This window comes from Narcine bancroftii, chromosome 6 (genome assembly GCF_036971445.1).
Source record: "Narcine bancroftii isolate sNarBan1 chromosome 6, sNarBan1.hap1, whole genome shotgun sequence".
Taxonomy (NCBI): Eukaryota; Metazoa; Chordata; class Chondrichthyes; order Torpediniformes; family Narcinidae; genus Narcine; species Narcine bancroftii.
In genome coordinates this window covers 213987446-214005510 of record NC_091474.1, presented here as the reverse complement: position 1 = coordinate 214005510, position 18065 = coordinate 213987446, and the positions used below count along the sequence as shown (strand labels likewise).

Genomic DNA, 18065 nt, shown 5'->3' with positions numbered 1-18065 from the left:
TAGATATATGTGTTTTTGACACTATAGAACTATCATTGATTGCTTGGGTGATCAGGATTAGGGAATAAGCCACGAGATCAGAGAAGCACAAGTTTCACTGCAGTAAATAGAAAGCCAAAATAGCATTCCAAAGTAATTTAGTCCAGATGCTAGTTGCGAAATACTAATTGAAAATTATGGAAATACTTAATAGGTCATGCAGCATATGCAGAGCGAGGAAATGGAGGATGATATTCAGCATGAATTAACTTCCCTCACACACTGAAAAGCACAGTTAGATCACACTCTAATGTTTAGAACAAACTACTCAGGCAAAATAAAAACTAAATGCTACAGAAAGAGGCTTGGCTCTAAGTTGTAATTATGCAGGTCTTATTTATCAGATGGAATGTTTAAACACTTTCTGAACAGCTAAAATTTAATTTCTTTTGTCGTACACAATGCATCAAAGCAACATTTTTTGAAAGAAAGTAGCAAACTTGTCAAATTTGGATTATACTCATATTGCTTGCTGGCTGCAATTGTTCTCTTTTTTAAATTTATTTTTATGTAGAACAATTCAGTCCAAATATTCAGGGAAATAGCATAAATGTTCCTAAACTTTAATTTCTTCTACATCAAAAAATGTATTAGTTAGTGAATAAAACTGCAGGTATGTATTGCTTCAAATTTACATAATTCACCATTTTTTAAAAACATATTTTATATTGTTTTTGAGAACAATTACCTTTGCTTGAAGCATACACATTTCTTCGTTCAGTTGAGGAAGCTTCTTGAGTTCTTCATTTTTGCCAACAAGTTCTTCTTCTTTCATTTCCAGCTTTTCTTTCAACTTCTCAACCAGGCTATGCTCTGCACTCCATTTCTCATGTGCTTCTTCTAGTTTTTGCAGCAGGACAAATTCTCTGCAAACATTAATGGGCCCTGGCCAACTCTGTCCATTTCCTTTTGAAATCTGTTCATTGTCTCCTTTAATTAACTTACAAAAAAAAGGTATATTTTTCTATTAAATCCAGAGAATTATATCTTCTGATAGTCACCAGATTGTAGATAAGTCATCCTGATGCTACCTTGCTGACTCATTAGCCAAAACTTGAATTTTGTTTTATTTTACACTCAAGTGTTGTAATGGTTCCTTAGGTTCATTTATAGGTATGCAATATGTACAGTGTATATACATTAAGAATAAATCATATATTCCTTTATACATTTTTTTACTGTAAAGCAAAAAAAAAATATACTTTACCTGTTCTCCAGCATGGCCACCAAGTAATTTTGCATCATTTGGCCTACTGTTCATCTGTCGCTGAAGATGTGCTTGCACTGAGATAAATAATGGAAATTTAAAATTATTTTCAACTAATTTTTTTTTCTCTGATCTGATTGTCTGTGTTGAGTATAAATGTCCTATTTGAGAAAGGGTGAAAAGTAAAGTACAAATGATGTTCTATGATCATAAAGGGCATAATTGAAAGATTCATTTTTATATTTTTAATGTAGAGACACAGAACAGCAACAGGCCCTTGCAGCTCCATGAACCTGTGCCACCTAAATATGCCTAATTAACCTACGAAACCTGTATATCTTGGGACAAAACTGAAACATCCAGAGGAAACCTACGCAGACACATGGAGAACACACAAACTCCTCACAGATAGCATCTGATTCACACCCATAATAGATAATATAACAAAATGAACATACCAGTAATCAGACAAAAAACTGAACACTGAATCAAATGATATTTTAAAAGTATATTTGACACAATTCTCAGCAAAATTTTTAGCAGAGGAAAGGTCAAAATAAGATCAAAGTAATAAGTCTATAATTTTAAAATAACTTCTCAAATTAAGAGAGTAATTTGTTTCCAACAGGTGAGAATGGAATCCTGACATCTAATAATAGAATTAAATTATTTTAATTCACCAAATATTTTAAGAATTTAAAAACTTGGTCATATTTCAATGTTCCTTCACTGACAATGCACAAAATTCCTTACCCTATTTCAAAGCAACGAGAGAAAACCTTTATCACACATATTGAAGTTGTTCAAAGTAGCTGTGCATCATAATTAGGAAAGACAATACTCAGTTTGCCAACAGCATGCAAACTCCCATCATTATTATGGGAATAAAATCTACAGTTGTACTGGTTGACAACATTTCCAAATAGATTGCATAACAGGATCTTACCTTTTGTATTCACAACTGGAGAGCTGGCATTAACAGCCTTACTTGGCAGAGTGTGCTTTATAGGAGACAAATGGACTTGTTTTTCACCAGAACCAAGGGGATATTTCTTTACTGGACTAACTTTGCCATATCCTGAACTTTTAACAGATGCATAGCTTCCACCAAAGTGTTTGTTTTTTAATTTAGGGCTTTTGTTCTTGGCAGAAATCTATACAGGAGTAACAAAGGATGACATTAATTCATGAGAGGATAAAATAAATAAATCACATAAAAATTTGAAATATTATACTTATTTATAATTTTTTATAAATGGTTCATAATTAATTATATTGAGTCATCATAAAGTCAACAGAAACATATTACACTTATCACATAACATTTAACACCACAATTATAGCAAGACCCAAGATTAAATCAATTAGATTAAATAGCTCCTATCACAACACAAGGCATTTTTCTAAAAGAAATGCTGACCAAGTTTTTACTGCTTTTGTCAAAGATGGATGACTACTTATTACTGAGTACTGAAGTTTTTGAGCTGGAGGCGGGGAACTGTTGTCAATAATAGATGGTACTCTTGTCAGGAAGGCGCAACAGCAAATGTACTTCCTGAGAACTCAGAAGTGAGCAAGGCTACCAGCCGCCATCACTCCAACCTTCTCCAAGAGCCCTATCAGGAGCGTCCTGGCTGGCTGCATTAACATGTGGTACGGTTGCTGCAGAGAAATAGATCGGATGTCAATCCACACAACCATAAGAGTGGCATTGAGAATTACTGGAGTCTCCCTCCCTCCCCTATTGACATGATCTTCTGGGATTGTTGTCTAAAGAGGGAGCGCAAAATCATTAAGGATCCCTTCCACCCCTCATATTATATCTTTCAGCTGCTTCTGTCTGGAAAGAAATACAGGAATATCAGAGCCAGCACCATCAAGCTAAGAAACAGCTTCTTCCCACAGGGAATGAGAATGCAGAATGACCAAAGGAACTTCTCACACCAACATCCAAGACTCTCATATATGCAAAACAATACCTATTTATTTGTACATATGAATACTTGTCCTGCATATGTATCGTTTGTTTGTCCATATGTATGTTATGTTCGGCTATGTGTCTACATGTTTTGCATCGAGGACTGGAGAATGCTGTTTCGTCGGTTGTACTTGTGCCATCAGATGACAATAAACTTGACTTGGTATCTAGCATTGATAGAAACCACCTTCATTTTAACCTTATCATATTGATTATCTTTAATAACTTCTGTGTAAAAAAAATTCAGGCTAGTTCTCATATAATAACAAGTTGTTACTTTGCTGCAGTGGGTGTAAACCTATTTGGAACCAATTGATATTTTTCCCAGCTAGTATGGATAATGATAATGTTTATTGTCTTAGAAATAAAGTTTTTTTAAATTTAGAGATACAGCACGGTAAACAGGCCCTTCTGGTCCACGAGTTGTGCCACCCAAAGACATCCATGTGACCAATTAACACAATCCCGTATGGCTTTTGAACGTGGAAGGAGACTGGAGCACCCAAAAGAAACTCACACGGTTATGGGAGAATGTAAAAACTCCTTTCAGAGAGCGCTGGATTTGAAAATTGATTGCTGGTGCTTTAATAGCATTGTGCCAACCACTCCACTAACAGACCCACCTGTTATAAATTATGTCACAACTGTAGAAAAAAAATTCCCTTTATTTGTGCTTGACTCACAAAATTGCTTAATGCAGGCAGCCACTGAGAAATTTTCCGAGTTGTATTTCAAAATTTAGAAAAGGTTCAGATTAATCAGTACAGGTCAAGTACCCTTAATCCAAATTTCTGAAATGCTCCAAAATCTTTTGAGCGCTGACATGACGCCATGAGTGGGCGCTAGTTTGTTACCAACTAGCGTCACCCCCAGACCTAGTGCATTATTCACTGGTTTTTTTTTGCCCTCCAGCAGAATTTCTAGTACTTGGTGCTGCATTTATCTTCTTTTGTAAGCAGAGATCATGATTTCTTTTGGTAAGTACAACATTATTCACCTTATTTTAAAATGCAAAAAAAAAAATCACCAATCAGAAACACTTCTGGTCCCATGCATTCCACACAAGGGGTACTCGATCTCTATCAGCCAGCATGGACTTGTCAAGGGAAGTTTAAATTTGACTTAATTGATTTTTTTTGCAGAACCAACAAGGTGGTTAGTGGATCTGACATAATCTGAATGGATTTCAGCATAGCATTTGGCAAAACCACACTACAGACTGATTAAAAAAATTAAAATTGCAAAGGATCTAAAGGAAAAGTCACAAGTTGGATACAAAATTGACTCAGTGGCAGGAAGCAAAAGATACTTTCTTTGGAATACAGTTCACGTCTAAGTTTGCAGATGACAAAGTATGGTAATTATCAATGGTTGTTGATAGGTTTGGTGTGAGAATTCAATTAAAATAATTATCAAGTCAGGTAAGAAGAAGTGTGACAAAATAATTTTATCCATAAAAATATAGCAAAGCATTTTGCGAGTCCAAAAAAATGATAAGACATTAGGGCAGAGTCAAAGATCTGATTTTCCATAAGACTCCAAAAGGTAGCAAGGCAAAAAGATAAGGTGGCAAAGCAAACACTTTTTAGCTAATTATTAGTTTGTAATATTATCAGTATATTTAAAGCTAAACCAAGACAGCATGGTTACTATCGTAGCAGTTAGGGAAATACTATAACAGTGCCAGCAACTGGGTTCAAATGCAATGCTGTTTGTAAAGAGTTTGTATGTTCTCCCAGTGATTTGTGTGGGTTTCTTACCACCCTCCAAAATTGTATGGGGTTTGTAGGTCAATTAGTATATTTGGCGGCACAGGCTTGAGGACCAGAAGTGGCTGTTACTGCACTGTTTCCCAAAGTTAAAAATTAAATTATACATTGAATGACAATGTGAAAAATAACAAAAGTAGGCTCTCCCGCCACTTAAGCTTTAAAGTCCAGTTGGATAAAATAATTCTACACCTCAATCCCATGTTTCTATCTTTGCTGTTTCACTTGGAAGCCATTACTTAACAAAAATGTATCTGTTGAAATATTGAAAACTTTCATTGTCTGCAAATTTAAAAAAATGAAGTGGTGCATTTCTTTCCTTTCAAACAGAATCAATCCATTGCTCAATAAATCTGATCATTCAAAAGTAAAACACAAAAATCTGTGGTTGAAGTAAAAACATAATGAGGGAGAAACTTAGCTGGTCAAGCAGTGTACTTTATATAGCAAAAGTAAAAATACATAATCGACATTTCAGGCTAGAGCCCTTCATGAAGGTATGGAAAAATGTCAGTGGGTCTCTGAATAAAAGAGAAGGGGGGGAGGTGTGGTCACAAAGGCTGGAAGTGATAGGTGGAGAAGGGAAGGAGGGGACAGCAGCGATCAAGGAGAGGAGGGATGGCTAGGTGAATAAAGGGGGAAGGGAGGGTGGAGAACTGAAAAAGGGAAGGGGGAGGGGGAAGAAATAGATAGCAGAAACCAGAAAAGTCCATGTTAATGCCATTGGGCTGGAGAGTGTCCAGAATGAAAATCAGGTGTTGTTCCAATTTGCAGGTGGTCTTGGTGGGATAAGCCATGGTAAGACATAGGAGTACGGGAGCGTGACACAGAAATAAAATGTTTGGTTAATCGATCTCTCAATCTGCACCCAGTCTCTCTGATGTAGAGAAGTCCACAGAGGGATCACTGGATGCAGTAAATCAATCATGATACACAAGTCAAGCACTTGGTTCACTTGAAAGGCCTGTTTGTGGTTTTGGATCATGGTGAGGGAGGAGGTGTGGGTGCAAGTGTGGTACCTCCTGCAGCCACAGAGAACTGTTCCGGGTGTGTGGGGGGGTAGTTATTGGTAGGGAGAGATGAGCGAATCAAGGAGGGAGTGGTCCCTATCGAAGGCAGAGGGAAGGAGATGTTTCTGGTACTGGGATCCTGTTGTAATACTGGAAATTCCAGAGGATAATGTGTTGGATGCAGAGGCTGGTGGGGTTGTAGGTGAGGATGAGAGGGATTCTATGTTTGTTACATCTGAAGGCAGATGGGCCAGGGCAGATGAGTGGGAAATGGGGGAGATGTGGGTAAGAGCTGAGTTGATGGTGGTGGAGGGGAAGCTACGCTTACGGAAGAAGGCTGACATTTCAGAAGATCTGGACTGAAAGACCTCATCTTGGGAGCAGATGCTGCGCAGATAGAGAAACTTAGAGAAGGGGATAGAATCCTTGCAGGGGACAGGATGTGAGGAAGTGTATTCAAGGTAGTTGTGGGAATTAGTGGGTTTGTAATATGTCTGTGGAAAGCCTGTCTGCTGCAATGAGTGATCCAGGAAGGGTTGTTGGAAATGGACCAAGTGAGTTTGAAATGAACGTGGATGAAGTTGATAAGCTCATCTCGTGTGCATGAGGCAGCCCTGATGTTGTCATCAATATACTGGGAGAAGGATTGAGGGGTCTTACCTGTTTAGGCTTGCAGCATGGTTTCCTCTTCAAAGCCAACAAACAGGGAGGCATAACAGAGGTACCCATGGCTATTCCTTTGATTTGGAGGAAGTGATAAGTTCTGCAGGCAGATAAAAGTGGTAGAGGGCAAAATGGGGGATGGAGGTATAAAGGAATTGGACATCCATTATGAAGATGAGACGCTCCAGTTTGGGGAATCTGAAATCATCGAAGAGATGGATGACATATGAGGTATCGCGGATGTAGGTGGGGAGGGATTGGACCAAGGGAGAAAATATTGGGTCAAGGTAGGATTAAGCTAGTTCAGTGGGACAAGAGCAAGCAGAAACAATGGGTCTACCCAGATGGTTGGGTTTGTGTATCTTGGGTAGAAGGTAGTAATGAGGTTGGCAGCCATGGCAGGGAGGTGACCAGAGGTGATGAGGTTAGATATGGTGTTGGAGACAGTGGCTTGATGTGCTGTGCTGGGGTCCTATGGGAGGGCTAGATAGGAGGAGGTGCCTGAGAGCTGTCCTCTGGCTTCAGCAAGGTAGATGTCAGTGTGCCACACCTCATCAGCACCATCCATATCTGCAGGTTTGATGGTGAGGTTGGGATTGTTGTGGAGGGCAGAGCGTTCAGAGAGAGTAAGATTTGAATACGAGAGGGGAGCGGTGAAGTTGAGATGGTTGATGTCTTAGCCGCAGTTGGTCCAGAGTGGGCAGCTGGCCAGGTCTTGTGGGGGGGTGGAGAGTCAAGGTCATGGAAGTAAGCCTAGAGGCAGAGGCACGGAAGAAGAGTTCGTCATCGTGGCATGCGCGGATATGATGCATAGTCTTAGCGTTTTATTCAGTGCAGCTGCTGGTCTGATTAAGTATTTTACCTCAACAAATAGCAGAAGAAAAACAAGTCTCTACTCAAAATAGTCTGAAAAGTGGTGCTTTCATTTTGAATTTTACAAATGTTATCCTTCAAAACTATTTAGAGTATAACTTGTATGTTATATTGCAAGTTCTTCTGTAGCTGGTCTGATTAAGTATTTTACCTCAACAAATAGCAGAAGAAAAACAAGTCTCCACTCAAAATAATCTGAAAAGTGATGCTTTCATTTTGAATTTTACAAATGTTATCCTTCAAAACTATTTAGAGTATAACTTGCATGTTATATTGCAAGTTCTTCTGTAGCATCATTGTAATTTTCACACCCGTTCACTCAGCCATAGAAGGAAGACAGATGAGGGATTATGCAACTTCTAGCATACAGTGATACCTGCCAGAAACAATACAAGGCAATACTGCATCTGCAATCTTTCTCTGACCTTAGCATTAAGATCAATTATTAGAGCACTGAATCTGTCAAATTCATCTGTCTTGAGAAAAAATGGGAACAGAGTACAGGACCAAAATAAGAAAACATTTTATTCCCTAGCATCACCAGTCGATGACAATAAAGAGACACATAATACAGATGAAAATATCAATCCAAATGTTCTCCTAACATGTTACTGACTATCTAAACACATCGGTCGAAAGTAAATGTTCACATGATATACAAGTTGAATGGTGAGCATGTACCTGATTAGCTGGTGCAGTGGAACCTATGAGACTGTATTTGATTGCAGAATCATATTTGATTTCATTAATTAAGGCTTCCACCTCATCTTCAGCATGACTATTCATGTGGTTCACATTTTTCTTCAATGATCTTTCAGATAATTCTTTGTTTGTGTTGTGTCTTTCGCATAAATTATTTGAGTTAAACTGTGATTCTAAAAGACCAGGACTGTTGGAATCCTTCAACATCCATTTACTGGATAGTTCTGCATCTTCACATTCCTGCTGTGTACTTGTACTAAAAAGGAGATGATAAAAAATGATATTGCATTTTTTGTGTAATCTCTGGAAAATAGACAGGCAAAAATTAAATGAAACTACTTGCCCCCAATGTTTTTAACTTGAAAAAGAAGCATTTCTATCAAAAATACCTTATGGAAAAGCCATTCACATTGATGACCATATGCCCCCATCCCCTTCATGGGAGGCTCAGCACATTTAAGTAAAAGCATTGTTTTCTTTAGCTTGTTTTTCCATGTCTTTCCTTGCTTTCAAGTAACATAATTTTTAAAAAAAATGTAATTGGTAGAAGTATAGAAGAAACCAAAACTTGACTGCTTCAGAGGGAAGGGGGCCCCTAAACTTTGAGCAAACTCTTAGCTGAAAAAAGGTTGAGAATGGCTGTTCTAAAATATGGAGTTATATATTAAAAAAAACTCAAAAGAGAATGAATATGAAAAATATGAAATAAAAGAAGAAAATGCTACTGGCATCTGTAAAATGTCTTGTTATTTCAAAAGCAGATTTTTCCTAGTACTCTTCTGTAGATAAAATAGAATAGTAATGCTTATAACGGCACTTGACAATCAAACCATTGTATTCAAGTTCTTGAATAAGAGAATGAACAGATTTAACAAGTGGGTGCATGGAAAAATTACAATTAATTGCACATTTAAAAAAAATCAGATGGTTATTTGACAGAAACATAATTTGAAGACTATGATTTAAAAAACTGCAGTATAATTGGTTATATGATAGAGAGCGGTCTCTTCTTGAAACAGAAATACTTGGTTCAATTACTGAACTAGTATCCCAAAGCCAAATCCCACTACAACACACAGGAATTTAAATACATTTTACTTATACAGATGCCTAACCATTTACCTGGGATCATCGGAACCGGACACCTGCTGTTCGGAATCATTTCGATTTAGGTCCCTTTAAGCCTGCCTGCCTGAGTTGCACTCCTGTCTCTCCTCCCCCCACCAACTTTCTCATCCCCATGAGATGCGCTGCCATCTCCCTCCCCTTCCCTCACCCGTCTAAGTCACACTGCCATCTCTCCCCCTCGCCCACCTGTCCGAGTCATGCTACCGTCTCTCCTCACACCCCCTCCCCCATGTCGCACTGCCGTCTCTCCCCAGTACCCCCTTGCCCACCTGAGTTGCGCAGCCGTCTCTCCCTTCCCCCCCACCTCCCAGTGCTGTACTAGCACCAGGGGAATGGCCCCCTTCTTGGTTCCCCTGTGCTGGCACAGCAGTTTCAGCTCCATGGGGGATTATGGGTAGCGATGACGACCATTGAGCCACCACCACCAGGCCTACAAAGCACTGTGACATTGAACGGGCATCAATATAGGCAATTCAGAGGCATTTATAAATTAGCAAAACAACACGGATATTCCAACGTTAGTTGAGCAAGGGTCATGCTCAATAGGTAGGATACTTGTCATGATACCACTAATTAGTGACGCTAATTTGTCCCTTTCTATCCTTTTACTCTTCACATACCTGTAGAAGCTCTTAGATTTTCCTTCACCTTGTCTGCCTCATGTCTTTTTAGTCCTCCTGATTTTTCCTTCTTAAGATTTTTATTGCATTTTTTATACTCAAGTACAGGTATTCCCCACTTGACGAATACTTGTTTTATTACGAAGAAACCTGTGTTCACTTTTACGAAAGGATTTTCGCTTTTATGAAAAAGCAGCTGGTGGAGCTTTCACAGAACAGCCAGCATGGCTGTCAGAGCACGGCTGGCAGGGTGGTCAAAACTTGCCGTCTTCTTCATTTTGGTAAGTGAAACTACACTGTACATACGTTATTTCTACATTATATTAATTAATTTGGGTGCCTTGCCATTCAGCGTTGGCGATCACGTCTTTCTGATCACTGACTCTCCAAATCGTAATTGTTGCCTCCCCTGTTCTCCTTCGGTGAAGGTTCCATCTTTGAGCTGAGACCATAGTTGATGTTTAGTTCATGATTATACAAGGGAAGAATACTGAAGTGGTTTCCCGTTGCCTTCTTCAGTTGCAGTGTCCATCCTGGACGGGTAACCCTGACCAATGATCCACCGATTCATCTACCCAGCGTTTTCAGTTTTACAACCATAAATTCCAATTTGTAGAGTTTCCTTTATATAGGCTACTTATCATATCATCCTGCTTTTGCTATATGTTAGTGTTATTTTAGGTTTTGTGTTATTTGGTGGGATATTTTTTGGGTCTGGGAATGCTCAAAAATGCTCACATAGAAATCAATGGTAATACTTTTTTCGCTTTACGCCATTTCAGCTTACAAAAGGTTCCATACAAATGCTCTAGTTTCGTAAAGTGGGGTAAACCTGAACCTCATTTGCTCCTTGTTGCCTATACCTGCTATGCACCTTGCTCTTCTTCTTAACCAGATCCCCAATATTCCTTGAAAACCATGCTTCCCAATGCCTGTTAACTTTGCCTTTAATCTTTACAGGAACATACAAACTCTGTACTCTCAAAATTTCACCTTTGAAGGCCTTCCACTTACCAAACACATTCTTGCCAGAAAACAACTTGCCCCAAAGCACACAGTCTCGATCGTTTCTCCTTTCCTCAGAATTTGCCTTTCTCCAATTTAGAATCTCAGCCCGCAGACCAGAAGATCATCATGACCTTCAAACTAATGGCATTATGATTACAGGACCCTGTCTTCCCTTACACATGCTCTGTCACTTTCAACCCAATCAACTCCATCAAATGAACTCAAAGATCTCCTCTTGAACATCTGAGGAAATCAGATGAACTGCCAGAGCTACGAATACTTTAACATAGTGATAAGTATTGTCCTATCTACCAAAATGTCAAGCTATTAACTGATAAGTAAAGGAGAGTGTGATGTATAGTAAATACAGCCTAGGGCAGCTATTTAAAGTTTAGAAAAAATAAAGTAGATGAACCAGAATATGAGATGCTGCCAAGTCCTAGTCTAGCATTAAACAATGGGTAAATAGGAATAACATATCACAAAAACTACAAGATTGCCATTAAATAGTGGGGAAAGACAAATACTGCATACTTTCTCCTTGACATTTGAGTTTTTCACTGGCAAAACTTCATACCAGCATTAACCATGTATAATTTACATTTTCATGCACATTGTTTTAAGAACACTGAATGCTATCTTCCAAGTTCAAGATTATGAAGAATAAAAACAAGGTTAAGCTTGAGCCAGACTGCAATTTTTATGATCATTGATTTTGTTTTAATTCTGCATTAAAGAAGCTGAAAGATTGTGCATTTTATTTTTTAAAATATATATTTAACTATGGACAACCAATTATTTCAGACACTTGTAGAAATTGAAAATTCACTCATGTATTGGAATAAAAATTAAATCTGTAAAAGTCAAGTATTCAAAATTTTTAGAACCTACAATCAGAGTCTGTGGAAAAGCTAGAATATATTCTGGTGCAACATTTCAATAGACTAAAACACCATGTGATGTATTAAAGATAACAAAACACAAATATAATGCTGGCCCTATCATACAAGTACATCTTAAAGATTTTTAAAAAAGCAATACCATACGGAATGCAAGTCAAATCGTCTTGGAAATGGAGCTTCTCCTTTAATAGGTTTCATTAGTTCTTCCACTGTAGGTAAATCTTAAAAATAATATGCAATTAATTTGTAAGTTTTGATCATCAGCAAATGAGGAAAAACTATCACAACTATTTGCAGATTTCCAATTTTCCAGCATTAAGCCTCCTTTCTCACATCTAATGTCAATATTATTCATGATTAAAACAACTGTATTTACATAGCATATTTACTCTTTACAAGCCACCACAAACCATTTGCAAGCAATTAATTACTTCTGAAAATATGTTCTTTGGTATTTTGTAAGTAAAATAAACAATTAAATGTAATAATTAACCAACTAATCTGATAGGGAAGTTCCCAGAATACCAAAAGAGCTTGCTGGATAGTGCCATGAGATTTTTTTTGTATTCACCATTGGCTTCAACAGGTTATCCATGTGGCATGGAATATTGTCATGGACAACATTGAATGGTGGCCAACATCATTTCCTTATATCTAGAGTAGAGCTTGAACCCTTTATCTAATTATTCAGTGTAGAGAAGAAGCCAAAGTAGTGAATATTAAAATGGCTACGCAAAAGCATTACATTTCACAATACACAACAAAGGTTTAGAGGGAGGAATAAAATATTTGGGGCTAGGAAGTAGATTTTATTCCATGATAAAACTTTTAAATTGAATAGCATCCAGTACACAAAAACAGTATTCTCTTGCAATTCTTAATAGCAGAAGGAGAATAAATGACATATAATCGATAGATTTAAACTATGAAGAACTAGCTATCTTTATTGTCAACTTCAAGTGTGACAATTATTTTAGTTATTTTTTTAACATGTATATGTGTATATATATATATATATATACACACACACACACACACACACACACACACATATATATATATATATATATATAAAAAAGTAAAGTTATTTTGTGGGTTGGATACAGGGTCACATACAGATACACATAGTTCTTTGAGATGGTAGATGGTAAGCCATTTTCAGAGTCGAAACATCTGGAAAAGCAGAGCAATAAAAATTAGAAATAAATGCTTCATTTAATTGCTGGAAGAATAGTGTGCTGAGAGATGGCAGCTGTTCAAATAAGCAAGTTCTTGATTCAATGACCTGCACAGACAGTCCAGAGTCTGTTAGCTCATGATTCATACTTTTGAAGAAGGCATTATGAAATTCAAAGACAGAAATGATGTCAAGTGTCATGTGATGAGACATTTCAGAGAAACATATTACTGAAACAGAGGCATTTTGAAACCAGAAGTTGACCATACTTTGGGGAAGACAGAATTGAAGATACAGTAGCCAGAAAAAGTACTGTTACATGTTACTCCTGGTCAAAGGAGAACACAGAATAAATAGCTTTTGGAGAAAGACCACTTCTGACTGTCTCTTTATGATACGGAGGACAGCCTTGTTGTGTCCATGGAAATGATTAAGAAAGTAAAGCTAATCTTGCATTTGAAACATAACCATCTTTAGATGGTTACTTTGTTCAGCCCTTGCCTAGGTTTGTGAAATCATTGTAGAAGAAAATAGCCACTTCACTATCTCTTCAAAAAGATGACAGATTCATTGCATGGAAAACAGATTCCAAAATCTCCATACAAAAGAGGGGAATTTGTGGAAAATCATTCATATGAAGAAACAATTCTCTGAAAACAACTCTACAAGAATTTGTGAATTTTAAAGAAGTCTGATGCCTCAATAATTGCTTTTGAACAGCAGTAAAGACTGAGTTTCATCACAAAAGCTTTCCGAGACTGAACTTTAAAATCATCTCTTCAGGATCCAGCTTAAACTATAATGATTTGGATTTTAACACACACACACTTGCGCATAGTGGGGTTAAGTTAGAGTAAAGTAAAGAAGTGTTATGTTATTAATAATTAATAATAAAATTGTTATTTTGAAAATACCATTGTCTTGGTGAATTCCCATTGCTGCTGGTATATAAAATATGTAATAAAAGTAACAAATTGATAACTTCAAATCAATATTTTGATATTTGATTTTAGTTCAATATTTTCAATATTTTCTATAAACTGACAACTAATAGCATATCATAAAATTACCTATTTCTCTCCGAATGCCACTGCCAAACCTTTTTCTTTGCAAATATTATTCACTAGAATTAATCTACATATTTACAAAGGGTCAGAAATTGTTTATTCTTCAATTGATTTTTAATCATAAATGGCATATTTTAATTTGTTCTGCAAGTATACCTAAAGTAGCAAATCATATTGTTTACTCTAAGCTTTTAGTTTCAAATGCAATGGGAGAATTTAGATTCTGCTTAAAATGTAGGCTGTGCACTTTGGGCCTGTACACTCCTACATTAGTCACATTGTGAAATGAGATAGCTGAATAGTCTTGAGTAAAGGTATGCTGAGCAGAGAATGTTGGGCTAGATCTTTAATGATAAAAAGGTTAAATTGCTATCTTGTAAAAGCTACCTCATTCATGGACCTCTTCTTCACAATGGCTGTTTCGACAATATAATGAAGCATCTTGGACAATTATATGTCATTTACAGAGATCCTGTGCTTTCCTTCACAATTCATGGGAAGTAAAGATCAAATGAATTTTGTTTATTGCTTTGTAATAGTTTTTGTTTATACACATTATCCATAACAATGATTTGACTGAACACTACAGAAGGATTAAATTGCCAACCATTTGGTTGCCAGATTCGAATGAAGACTTCAGGAATAATTAAATACTCGACCTTATTTAATCCATGTGATAACATCTAGGATTGAACATGGCTTTAAGGTAATCATTTAATGGAATTCTCATTTATTGTTGCTCATCACATGCTCAATAGGAACCAGTAGAAGTGGTTAATATGATTAAAGTACCAAAAAACTGGTTCGTCAACAAGATTACACCACTGCAATTTTCTGACATTGGGGAGAAAGCAAAAGATTGAGAATATATAGAAAGTACATTTGAATGTCTGATCAACCAAGATCCTATTAAATAGCAGAGCAGGCCTGTGTGGATGAATGTCCATTTAATACATTAATCAACTCAATGAACACTTTAATTTTGCAAGTAAAATACCAACATTCAAATTCCAACTCCATTCTCTGCTCACCAGATTCAGCCGTAGATATATTCTTTGCTGAATCTCCAACATGGCTCTGAAGTTCTGCAGCAAAGCAAGTGTTTTTTCCATTTAACGAATCTTGTTCTCCACCTGAATTTTCCAGAGACTGATCAATTTTACGATAAGCTTGATGCAAAGCCTCAATATCACTGTTAGTTTGCCCATCGGAAATAGCTGGAAAAAGAAAATCAACAATTATTGTGAAACTTCCCCAAATATGATGCAATAATAACTTTGTTCTGGCTTCAGAAGATGAATGACATTGATACCTCCATTTACTGATTAATTTGTGACAGCAAACTTAAACTTTTCCAAAATATCTCCAAAAGAACTAAATGCAATGCAGGCATGTAAGCTTTTGCACATCTAAACTAAATATTTCAGCTGTGCTGTCACCTCTATTGTCCTGTCTGTCTCATTATTTAATTATTGATGTGCTACTAAGAAAAAAATGATCTGACATTTACAAAACATGAACTTTTGCAACATGATCTTTGTGTTTTATTTTGTCATTTAGAAGTCGATAAGAATGAGAATTTCTCTTTGCTTTTATAAGCAAAGATCACTTTTGCTCAAAATTTCTTGGCAACAAAAAAAATAGCAAAAATCACCACATGACTGTGAATATAATGTCAAAATTTAATAATTTATCTTGGTCATTTTTTATTTGTTTTTTTTTACAAATGGTAGTACTTTGTTCAACAAATATTCCGTAATGGAAGGACCTCGTGTATTAATAATGTGCAAATGTTTTAAACATTTTATTTTATTTTACATTTTATTGGTTCTGCTTTTATAGATGAATAGATTTTAATAATATGGCGAATTCATATTATTCCTTCAAAAAAAATGCAGAGAATAGTGACTCTAAAAAGATTACAAACAATTTCTGTTTTTAACGTAATCAGAGCACAAATTGTTATGGTCTTGCAAAATGTTTTCTCAAACTCATTTACTTAGTACAGGTATCATCTGTCTTCCAGTTATTCAAGTTGGGCAATGGTTTAGAATAGACTAAAAAAAAATGAAAATTATTTCTTGATTTATTTCAGAATGGTACCTTGGTGTATCAAATAAATTAAAAATGTAGTTTCAGTCAAATGTCTTGACCATGACCAGAAAGTAGCTAATTATATCACATGGGAACAAAGCAGTTAATTATGATATCAGGTTAGTCCAATTTGCTGTATTATCCAATTCAGCTTCGATGAAAATGAATGGCCTCATTCTATGTTGGTGTTGTTCTATGGTTGTGATTGATGAATAAGACTGAGCTTTTGCTGATGCATTAAAACTTTATAAATTAAAATTAGTAAATTATGCATATATTACCACTAATCTGAACATATGCATGAATTTAAATGTCATGTGTTGTTGAGAATGGATCAGCCATATTAATCTATCAATTCCTTATTCAAATATATACAGATGACAAAGTAGTCATCGTTATTTATTATTTACCAGTGGCATTCATTTGAGATGCTGTGTCTTGTCCATTTTTATCTGTTGAACTTTTTTCTTTCGACCTGTAATCTCCAGATTGTAACAACTTCTTTGTGTCCAGTGTTGAGTTCAATGAATCTAGCAGTACAACTTCAAATTATAAGAACAAACAAGTTCAGTACACACTAACCAGATTTATTTAGGTTAGACAATTAATGATTGGAAATTGATTTTTTTTTTGCCACATTCCGTAACAGGTTTCCAAACTAAGAGGCAGAAGAATATAGACTCCGATAACATGATAAACTCACGACGTAATAATGTACATTGAATTTTGCTTCAATGAACCAAACATCAGATGAGAAACTCACTGTTTTAGCACTGCACTCAACAGAAGATTTTTTTTTAACCCCAGATCCTTTGTTGACAGCAACATACCCATTTAAAATCTGATTTGAGCAAAATCCCAGTATTACTGTGAAAATATAATGTAACCAAAACACATTTAAGAATTATTCATGGATTCTCCCATCAGTAAGATATCAATTATATGATAAAGTCTAAACTCATGTATTCTGGTTGGTCAAGGAAAGAAACTTCATTATAAGCTAACTATCTCAGATGGCAGTGCAGTACAAATTATCCTTCCGTGAGTCCACTAAAACTCTGGTTAATTGCTAGGTAATCAAACTAACTAAAAGTCCACAATCACTGTAAAAGAAGAACTGCTAATACAAAATAATTACAAGAAACCAGCAGTGTATTTTTATTCATACATGGAGTACACATATTTTGTGAAGGTTATTTCCCATGGTAGTGGAGTCTAGGACAAGAGAACACAATTTCAGGATTAAAAAAGATTTAAAATTTAAAACAGATGTGCAAAAAAAATTCTTTAGTCAGCGGGTCGTGAATCTGTGGAACTTGTTACCACAGGCAGCTGTGGAAGCGAGATCGTTGGTGTATTTAAGGCAGAGATTGACAGGTATATTTGATTAGTCAGAACATCGTGTTACAAGGAGAAAGCCAGGGAATGGGGCTAAGTGGTAGGATGCATCAGCTCATGATAGTTAAAAACACAATGGAGAAACTAAGCATGTCGAACAGTGTACTTTATACAGCAAAGCTAAAGATATATAACCAACGTTCCAGTCTTGAGCCTTCAACAAGATGTATCGCTCTTTATTATGTAAAAATATCTCCTTGCACCTCAAACAAAAATAGATACTAATCAACGAAAGTCAAAAAGGGAGAGAAAACTTTGCTTAAAACTTTTTTTAAGTGTTTCTTAAGATTAAGAGAAAAGGGGTAAAGTGGAAGTATTACAAGATAAAAATCCAGAAAATAGATTGAAGTTGTCAGAAGATATAATCAATTATGGGACAAGAAAAAAAGAAATGGAAGAAACGCCAAATATGTGCCTTCTGAAGTCATGC

The 18065-nt window shown here is 36.2% G+C and overlaps 1 protein-coding gene across 6 annotated transcripts in view; it reads right to left on the bottom strand.

The window, feature by feature from the left end:
* cep162 (centrosomal protein 162) overlaps positions 1-18065 on the bottom strand; it is a 181800-nt gene that overhangs the window by 102026 nt on the left and 61709 nt on the right. For 4 of the 6 annotated variants that reach the window (XM_069887444.1, XM_069887447.1, XM_069887449.1 and 1 more), the window contains 7 exons: positions 16648-16779; positions 15175-15360; positions 12039-12120; positions 8221-8497; positions 2193-2400; positions 1247-1323; positions 728-979 (listed from right to left, as the gene is read on the bottom strand). In XM_069887444.1, the coding sequence (XP_069743545.1) occupies positions 728-979; positions 1247-1323; positions 2193-2400; positions 8221-8497; positions 12039-12120; positions 15175-15360; positions 16648-16779 (1214 nt within the window). The remainder of the gene's footprint in view (positions 1-727; positions 980-1246; positions 1324-2192; positions 2401-8220; positions 8498-12038; positions 12121-15174; positions 15361-16647; positions 16780-18065) is intronic. The other 2 variants (XM_069887446.1, XM_069887448.1) reach the window with 2 other exon arrangements.